The following is a 10,189-nucleotide window of genomic DNA, read 5'->3' on the forward strand; positions in this document are numbered from 1 at the left end:
AACTTCTGCTTTGATGTGATTCCGACGTGCACGCTCACTGCCACAGAGGGGAACGGTTGTCAGGCACAGCTTCACCCGTCACCGTGGAGATGTGCCGGGTTTCCACATCCCTGTCTCCTGCGTCCCGCCCCTCCACACCTCCCTGCTGCTCCTCATCCACAGCTTCGGCCTGCCGCCTCTCGGTGGACTGAATGGCCCTGACCCAAACCCAGAACCACACGCAGTACGGCAAAGTGGCCGCTGGGCGACAATGGCGTTGGTTTGTGTGTTAACGGTCCAGGCCGCCATTCAGACACGAGCTGGCCAACACCAGAGCGCCACAAAGCATGCTTCTTACAGCCTGCTGCAACATGACTCAGCAAACCGACACAAACCTGTTTGCTGCCATCCTCCGGACACAGACAGCCTCTGATGACTTCTGTGTGTGCGTGCGTTTGTGAGTGTGTACTTTTGTGTGTGTGTGTGTGTGTGTGTGTGTGACAGCATTTTATATTTTGCATTTAAAACAAGGGTGCAAGTTTTCTGTCTTGTTTTTATCAGCAAATTTCCTGCAGATTTTTTTACGTTATTATGTTTTGTAACTTTCAAATGGCCAAATGAATTCAAATCAAACTTTATTCACAAACACGCAACACACAAACGGTCAGCAGCTCAGTGGGCCTGTTGTTTGTCAAAGAAGACATCCCAAAATAAAGCCATCAGCCTTAAACACACAAACGATAGAAAAATGAAACGGATGAACAAACTAATATCTAACATACGTTTTTATTTTTCATTTAAGCGGTTAAAACTCAATTTGATAAAAATGCAGATATAAGGATTTTATGTAATTATTATTATTCAACCAGGAAAAGTCTCATCGAGATTTCCAATCTCTTTTTTCAGGGAGTCCTGGTCCAGACAGCGACAAAAGTAATAAAAAACAAAAGTAAAATCCAAAGACTATTTAAAACATTTACAATTCACAGTTGTCATTTCTAAGCCTCTAAGCTAAAGTTTAAACTCACTTTTCTTTTACCTTTCCAGTTGTTTTGTAAGTCACCTCTGGTTCCGGGGGCTGCAGCTTGAATGCCACCTGTGGAAACACGTAGTACAGTCACTTATTGTGATACAGAATACCGCTAATACTCAGTCCATTTTCTTAAAGTAGAATCGTTGAAGAAATGTTTCATTTTTTAAGCTGATGAAGTCCTCAGATCCTCCTTAAGTCACAGAAGTGAATCCTCTCTGCTGCTGATCATCAGCCTTTCTATGGCTCCCAGGTTTTAGGTCTGCCACACAGATGGATCTCTCCAGGACGAGTTCATCAGCGTCTGGTCTTCTTCCCATAGAAACCAGGATAACCTGTGGATCCTGCTGGATCCACATTCAAACAGCACAGTGAGAAAAAATGGGCTTGAGCTTCCATGATCCCTTTCTCTCTCACAAAGACAGAAGAACTTTCTCTTCTTAGCGGCTAAAGTCAGCTCCTTCTCAACAGCATTTCTGTTTGAAGACGTTAAAAACGTCTCTTTGGGCTCAAAATGTCCTCAGAGGCTGAAGGAAACTGTTCCAGCTTTGTTCTGCTCTGAACGCTGAACCTCAGGACCATAAACTAACCTGTCGTATCAGTCAGAAAAATGGGCCGAACGCTGATGGATAAACATAAAAAAACAATGGGGGGGGGGGTCAAGGATTCCTGCTTGATGTCAGCTCACATGGCGATGAAGTTGGGACCTTCTGACACTTTCCTCTGCTCTCAGATGGCTCTCAGCGCTCACCTTCTTTGCCCAGTAAATCATCAAAGCGTGGTAAGATGTGGTGGACCCCCCCCTCCTCCCCCTCACCCCCCGACTGACTCTAACACACCTAATGCCAACACCCCGAAGGCCCGCACCAACACAGCCTGTATGCAATAACACTGTGTGTGTGTGTGCGCGCATGGGTGTGCACGTGTGTGAAAGCCATCTCATGGAAATGGATCAGTCAGGACGGATTCTGACCTCAGCCAGGCCAGATTTACCACATGTGCTCTTTAACGCCCCTTAGGCAGGATACTCCTCCCAAACAAGCAGCGGGGGTAAAGGTTTAGCATCCGAAACCTCAGTCACAGTTTGTCTTTAAGCATCTTCTCACAGAGTTCTCTTGTATTTTTGGCCTTTTGGCACCATGCTTCTTTTCTCTGAGCAGAGACAGAGTCCTTAAGGCTCCTTTACGCATCAAAACCCGCCAATCCCACAAGTGTTCACTGAGGTTGAAGGCAAGACTGCTGGCAGGTCATCCAGTGCGTTTGGTCCCAGACTTTATAAAAACAGGATTGCTCCTGGAGGCAGAATCTCATGTGGATCTCTCTTTGTATTTTGAGGGAGGACCCACATCATGACACTACCTCTGCCAAAGATGTCACTTTATTAGTGTTATTTGTCTCTGTCTTTTTCAAAGCTGTATGTGGACTCATACAGTTCCAGTCCAGTTCCAAACCCACATGAGTCAGATATCACTGGCTGGTTGGTGAAGCAAACGGCACCCACAGGTTCTGCCGTTCAGGCTCCGATCAGGCGTGTCTTTGTTGGGCATGGCCCACCTCCTCAGCTCTGCTGCTCATCCCACAGGCTGGCAGGATTTCCCTGTAGACAGTATTCGTTTCTGAAGAGCAGGTTTACCCTTAAAAAAATCAACTAAACACAAGTTCATACTTAAAGACAAAGGTAAAGCTGTACTTGACGTTTTGGTCATTGACTGTATCAGAGAACTGCTTCAAGTCAGTGACACCCACTCCAATAAGTCCATTCAGTCGCCGTTTTCTGCGGTACAGCCGTCAGTAAGCAGTGATTGGTCCGAGTTTCTGTTTCTATGGCAACCACTACCAATAAGGAGTGAGCTTGTTGGAAGGCCACCCCCCTGCATGAAATCTGTCAATCAAACGCTTTGAAAGTTTGATGTGAGACCGCCTACTTGTTGACTGAGTTTACAACTTAATTAATTTGAACTACAGAAAAAATATTGTGATTATCAAGAAGGTGTTAAATAAAGGTATCAGAGCAAGAATTATTCTGACTAATAGAATGACTAACATGTCCGAATTCCTCCCCTAATCACCATATAGGGCGTTTGCCATTCTCTGGCGCTGTACGAATCTACAATTCCAAAATCCAGTGCCCTAGAAATTTCCCAGAAGTCTCTGCGAAAAACCACTGTTCGTTTAAGGTCTCTACATTGATAAATATAGACCACAATGCATTGCGTTGGAACAATTTTTGCCAAAAGAATTTATTTCAATATATTTTTTTATAAACCATCAACATTTTTATCTTCAGAAGACAGTGGACTCATAAATAATCGTGCAAAACTCTTACATTAATTGGATTTTCATTTTGTGAAATTAATAACGTCATATCCGGCGTTTAAAAAAAAAAAAAGTAGTGAGCATGGCGTCCGAATTGCTTTTAAAATCCAGGGCACTACATAGTGCCCCACTATCTAGTTTTTTAGTAGTTAGGGTTAGGGCGGGAATTTGGACACTGCCTATAAGTTTTTGGCTCCTTGGAACCAGCGGGTACTTCCTGTTTGGATGCCAGGGGGGAGGAGCCACTCAGTCCAGTTCTCATATACAGTCAATTGATTTATTTAAGGAATCCTTTTAAAGTGCTTTACAGAAAGACAGAAACTTTGACAGCATCACAACCAACGTGTAAACAATAGATCTGTTGTGATTGCAAAGGTGCAGGTTGTGAATCCTCACAGGACAAAATCACATCGTGAAACCAAATGTTTGACCATCTGATTAAACCCTTTTAGGAAAAGTGTGAAACCTTTGCTTTCTAGGTAAATTATTGGTGTTATGTATTCAAATACTTTTTTTAGATTTCATTTAATGTATACCTACAATTGCTCATGGAAATAATCTGTTTCTTTCCTACACAATCTTTGTGTGCATGTGTGTGAATGTGTGTGTGTGAATGTGTGTGTGTACTGGATAACTTGAGGGTAGGTGAAGCTGGTAGGAGCTCAGATGGAAGTGTTGGTACCTTGACATGGATACATGTCACTGTGTGTGGGTCTGGCTCCTAGCACACCCTTTGCATGTTGATGTTTCATGCAGCAGTAATAATCACTGACTGAGTATCAGACTCCTGGAAGTCTGGGAGCAAAGGGAGGTAAGTGATGGTTGAAAGAAGTCTCATCTCTCACCAAACGTAACCAATCCAGACAAAGATTTTTGTCCACACACTGACACGGCGGGAACACTAACCAGGCACAACTTTGACGTTCGTTACTGTGTGCACTGTGTTGTTCTGTTGCATGATGGATTTCCTCATGAATGTCTTGTAGCACTGACTGGGAGAATCTTTGTCTGAGCAGATGGATGTTGTGACGGATGCTGAAGTGATGGCGGGTTAGCAGGAGCTCTGAGAGCATTCTCACTCACACCGAACCTGTTGAAAAAAAGGGTGTCCCGACTCCAAAGTGTCTAAAAAGCAGAGAAACAAAACACACCATTCTGGGAGTTAGTAAAAAAAATCCCCAAACAGAGCTTTAAAATCCGTTTTTTTCACCTGCTAGCATTTTAGCTCATTACCACCTCCTGTCTCTAAGAATAAAAACGTCATTTTGAGAAATCAAACAAGGCAGTAATGTAAAATGTTCTTAAGAAAATATTTGCTGAATGTTTACGTTAATGTTGGATTTGAAAAAGTCAAAGTCGTGTTTGTATTTTTTGCAGCTAGCATAGCTGCTGCTAGCATACCAGCAGCAAATCTGAAGTATGTTTAATGTTATCAGCAGGATTTCAAAAGTTAGTGTTTCTGAAGTCAAGGGTTAATGTTGAAACAACAACAAAAAAGACAGCATAGTCATCTAAAATATCTAAAATTGACTCTTTAGGGAGTGCCAAAACAGTGAAAGTAACCTTCTTTTTTTTTAGAAGATAGCGTTCTTATAGATACGGACATCTTAGTTTGCATCTCAACCTAACTTTGTAGCAGATTTGTAAAAACAAGTGAGCACGAGGATGGAATGTTCTTGTGTGAAAGAAAATTTGTTTCCGGCGTCCGCGGTTCTGTTTGTTGGTATCAGATGTTTGTGAACAGAAAACCAGGTCAGCAGAGGTCCAGAATCCAACTGAAGAGCTGCCAAAGGCACAGTTTTCTTAGAAAACAGTGGAAAAAGACAAAAAATGTCTCTGAAGACTAGTTTAAAACAAACCAAAAAAGAAAAGTGAAAGTCCATATTAAAAAAAATCTAATTAAAGAAAAGCCAGATATAGAGGTTTTTATGTGTTTCTAAAAACAGTATTGATTTGGGTCTGCTACTTATTTAAAATTGAATCGGTCAGTTCAAAAGGGGCCCAAGTCCAAGAGGTTTGTTTTTCCAGGAAATGATTTTAATTGCATAGCTTAAAGGAGGCTACACCAAATGATTAATACTTTACCCAGATTTAGCACCAGTTCATAGCTTACAAATGCTATAATATGATAATATGAAGCAACTCACTTTTATCATTTCAGAGGACTAGCAAACTAAAGTCTCTGGACTTGGGCCCTTCTTTAATTAAACAGGGGCGCTGCCATATTGGATAACTAGTGCTGCCATCTATGGGATAAAGCTAAACCCATGCAAGAGAGGCCCAAGTCCAGGAATTTAGCACTTAATGCATCTTAAATGTCAACCATAGTCAATACATTACAACGGACTTGGGACTTTTTCTACACATAATTAGATAACTTTTCCCTTGAAGACCATAGAACATAGAATATCTCTGTTTTGAAAAATTGTGGACTTGGGCCCCTTTTGAACTAACCGATTCAATTGCTGTTGTCATCATAAGTGACCATAAATTAACACAAGTTATAATGAATTAACAAGTGTTTTAGTGAGTTTTTTTGAGCTACCAAAATGTAACGTGTTTTTATGAATTAACTCATTTAACCATGAATTATCATGAGTTCTCATGACTTCATGAGTTATCAGGACTTATATACTAACACGTTTTATCATGAGTTAGCATAAAGTAATGTAAATTACCAAAAATTATCATAAGTTACCATGAATTATCATGAGTCATCATGTATGAACACAATTTATAATGAAATATAGTGACCTGTTAAGAATTACCATGAGTTACCATGGATGATCAGGAATTGACATGATTTATCACCAGGTCAATTATGACTTTTACAGTTTTTCAGATATTTGACTTTATGTATCTTAATTTAAAACCAGCATCATGAACAATAAACAAAACAGTTTCCAAGTGACAGACCAAATACAGTAGCTACTTGGCAGAAAACTGTAGTTTTTTAAATTATGTAATAAAATGTAAAAATGATGAATTCTTTGCTCGACTTTAGAAAGGGCTGAGGTTTTGTATGAAGCCTCAAAGTGTCTGAGAGCTCCTGCTGGCCCTTCATCCTGCAGAGGAAACTGGGACTCTGAGGTCGGACTTCAGGCCTTCTCGATTGGAAACACTAAAGTGCATCTGGATGTTCGGGAGACGCTTCTTCTTCTGGACGGCCCGCAGTTTTTGCGGCGAAGGAGTCCCCTTTTCTCCTGCTGCTCTCCACTCATGTCATTGCCTCCTCTTCCTCTCCTCATGTTAACCCCATTGCTCATGTGTTGTCTGTTCTCTCTCTTTGTGTTTTGTTCTTTTCTTCCCGTTTGTGTAGGCAGCCCGTTGAGTAACTTCTTTGACGTAATTAAACAGCTTTTTTCAGACGAGAAGAACATCCAAGCGTCGCACTCCCCTGGCGCCCCCTCCACGCCTAGCCCCCCCGCCAAGCATGCCCCCAGCAACAAGCCCAACCAGCCTCCTCCCAATGAATCTAAATGCCCCTCCAGCAAAGAAAAATCAAAGATGGCTGCCGGCAACAGGACGCAGGAGCATCCTTAAGGAGCGGTAGCCGTGCATGAGAAAGCGAGACGCAGTAATCGGGTCTGAGGTCGCTTTAGCTCGCGGAGGCTTGAAATCAGACCCATGTTCTGCGTTTTCTGCTGAATGATGGGAGTGTCACTTTTACCGCCGTGTTTCCGATCAGTAGCAGGTGTAGCTTCGCCGTCCCTGCCGTGTGTCCCTCTCTGCGTCTCGGGGGTCTCTCGGCGGGTGTCTGTCCTCCTCACATGTGTGATGGCTTGACCTGTCTCTGCCACCAGGGATCATCCATAATAGCTATTAACCCCGGCGGCTCCTCCACCACCGTGACCACCAGAGTCCGCAACCTCGGAAAAAGTCAGGGGCTCCCAGGCTCCAAGAGCCCCGCATCAATAGGCTGATTTGCCCCCCACCCCCACCACAGCAAACATGATGGAAGAAATGTAAAAAAAAAAAAAAAAAAAAAAGGAGAAAAAAAATCAAGCCTTAAGACAGTGATGTTTGTCAGCCCTGCCCACCCCCACTCATTCTTCACTCCCCTCCCCCCCATGGACTGATTGAATCCAGTCCTGCTCCTCAGGATGATCGAAGCTCCTTTTTGGGGTTTGGTGACTCCAAGCAGGACCTGGATGAGGCGGCGATGGAGGACAGACACGGACGGAGAGAGGAGCGCCGGCTGGATTGTATCTGGAGTTTCTCTGTGCTGGGGGGTTGCCTGTGCACGGGGCCTCCAGCAGAGCTCACCGAATGATGAATTCCCCTGTACAGACTAAGGAGCGCTCCATTTGTACATACGGTGTTGTTGTGACCTTTTGCTTTCAGGGTCAGCCTTGTTTTGTGTCATCCGTTCAGGCTCGCTCACACCAGCATTTAAACATGGCTTTAGTCAGCCGCGCTGAACCAACCCACGGACGAATGCCGGGCGGGGGTGTCGGTTGGAAGATGTGGATGGAAATATGTCAATCCCATAAAAAAAATGTAGGCCCACTTGTTTTGTGCCCAATGTTTACCAACAGGTGTCCCCTTGATTGGTCAAGTCCACAGAAGCTCCGCCCATGTGTCAAAATCCACATAAGAAAATATTAGATGCGTCAGAAAATAGTCTGTAAACCATAGATTTAGTGCAGCATCAAACCCTCTCCTCAGGGCAACAAGCGGAGGTTTTTACAGACTTTCACAGGATCTTTTTTCATAAATTATCTGCTCTATTTTCCTTTTCAGAAACGTTTCATGAAGCAGTTTGGTCATTTTTCTTTCCTCTTTTTGCGTGAGGATAGAACCACGGCTAACTGCGGAATAAGAGATCCTGAATAGAATCCTGATCGTATTTATTTAAAACAGAAAAACCGTCCCTCATTGCGAGTTATTTGTGTTCATAAAGGAAGGAGGAGTTTGAGTCTGTAGAGTCGCCCCCTGCTGGATCCTAGATGTTGGTTACGGCACTTCAAATCCTTTTCTTGACCCTTCTGGGGCCGTGTAGGTCTGATTGTTAGTAGCCGCATGTGTCGTTGAATTTTTCTCATTTTCTGGTGTGACCAGGCCTGTCGGAAAAGGATACGCTCTTTTTCTTGGACTCCCTTTGTCATCATTTTTTTTGTTTTTTATGTTTGGCATCATTTTATGGTTCAGGTTCCTTTGGAGTATCTGCAGGTTTCAGACGAACAGCCATGTCTATTTTTGTATTTGATTGAAACGTTTTCATTATTTATCAGTTATTTATGAGAGGGATGTAGAGAATGTTCTTATTTAATGGTGTTTCTGATGTGTTTAAGTTATTCTTGGAAATCCTCTGAGCGTTTGATCCGTTCGCCTCCTTTCTGAGGGAAATTGTGTAATATATGTTTGGAAAAAGGATTTGCTGTAATTTATGAATGTAGACTTAGACTCTTTGAGAGAAACAAACCTATTCTTGGTAACCCCCTCCCCACACCACCACCACCACCCATGTGTTACGATGACTCAGCATTCATTCTGTATATAAGCCGATTTACTGAGACGCTCATTTGAGGGCCGACTTTGAGCTGGTTTGCATGTTCAGCATTTGTCTTTTCTTTGCATGTCGTTGCTGGAATTGTTCTCCCCCGTTTCCCCTTTTCTTCTCCCCACTTTCATGTTTTTTGTCAGTTTTTTTTCAAGGACTTGAATTTGCCTTCAGATATTTTTCTAAATTTGAGCCCCCCCCCCTCCCTCTTTTCTTTTGGTTACCGTGCATCCATGCATCCTCACTCGTTCTCTCAAAGAGGGGCCTCGCTGGCGATCGGGGCGCTCCCTCAGGCTGAGCAGGAGGCTCATCAGAGAGAAAAACTAAAGCAATACCTTCCATTGTTCGCTTTGCTCTTTTTCTACTGTGGGAATCCAGAGCACACTGAACGGACTCGGAGCGCCGCCGCTGAGCAGGAAAACCACTGCAACGTATTCCCCTGTGATGTTACTGTGAACAACTTCAGTGCTAAAGGAATAAACCTGTTGACTTTGGACATCTGTGCTTCTCTGACGCTTCTTCACACGTTCACTCACAAACATCTGGATTCATTTGTCAGCGTTCTAGTGTGTGTCTGAAATGCATCTCCAATCGTCCCCAGTGGTCTTTCAATTATGATTACGATTGGCCAAAGTAACCCTTGTGCTATCCTAGGCACTTTAGCATTGGGAGTGGGGTCATCTAGACCCACTAGACAGTGCTCTGAACCTTTTTTCTTCAATGATTTGTGATCTTCACTGGTGTCCATGGATTACATGAAATCTTTCCACCTTTATCCACCTTTGTCATGGTAGGGAGAACACGTCAATGGCAGGGGGGGGGGGTCATCTAAGATAGCACAAGGGAAAAATAAACCCTGTCGTTTTCTAGGACTTAGTTTATGCAGAGCAACCCCGCCCCCCTTCCCGTTGCTAACAGGTTGGAGCTGGGAACTTGTGGCCCACCCGTTCACTGTAAAAGAGAACTGGACTGAGTGTTCCAAACAGGAAGAAGCCAAAATCCCAAAGACTTCAAAAGAGAAATAAACAGCTGTTCCTCTGTCATTCTATTGGTCAAAACAATCTTTTTTGATCTGATTCATCTTTTCAACATGTTCTTGACAATCCTTATTTTTTTCATGATTTCATGCAATAAAAGTAGGTGGAGCCTGTTGGTCCCCCACGTCACATGTTCAAAACGATAGACAGATTCTCCCAAGCCCATTTCTAACCCTTGTGCTATCAATGTAATGTAAGGATGACCCCCCCCCCCCCCCCCCTCACATTGACATGTTCTCCCTACCATGACAAAGGTGGATAAAGGTGGAAAGATTTCATGTAATCCATGGACACCAGTGAAGATCACAAATCATTGAAGAAAAA

At 43.3% G+C, this 10,189-nt stretch overlaps 1 protein-coding gene across 15 annotated transcripts in view; it reads left to right on the forward strand.

Annotated features, from left to right (window-relative positions):
- LOC101159565 (serine/threonine-protein kinase BRSK2) overlaps window positions 1–9,324 on the forward strand; it is a 129,525-nt gene extending 120,201 nt beyond the window's left edge. For 5 of the 15 annotated variants that reach the window (XM_078944936.1, XM_023950574.2, XM_078944938.1 and 2 more), the window contains 2 exons: window positions 1,743–1,790; window positions 6,645–9,324. In XM_078944936.1, the coding sequence (XP_078801062.1) occupies window positions 1,743–1,790; window positions 6,645–6,868 (272 nt within the window). In that variant the 3' untranslated portion in view covers window positions 6,869–9,324. The remainder of the gene's footprint in view (window positions 1–1,742; window positions 1,791–6,644) is intronic. The other 10 variants (XM_078944937.1, XM_023950579.2, XM_078944940.1 and 7 more) reach the window with 4 other exon arrangements.
- Window positions 9,325–10,189: the final 865 nt, after the last annotated feature.

The sequence above is a fragment of the Oryzias latipes genome, chromosome 3, assembly GCF_053564925.1.
Source record: "Oryzias latipes strain Hd-rR chromosome 3, Olatipes_Hd-rR_3.1".
Taxonomy (NCBI): Eukaryota; Metazoa; Chordata; class Actinopteri; order Beloniformes; family Adrianichthyidae; genus Oryzias; species Oryzias latipes.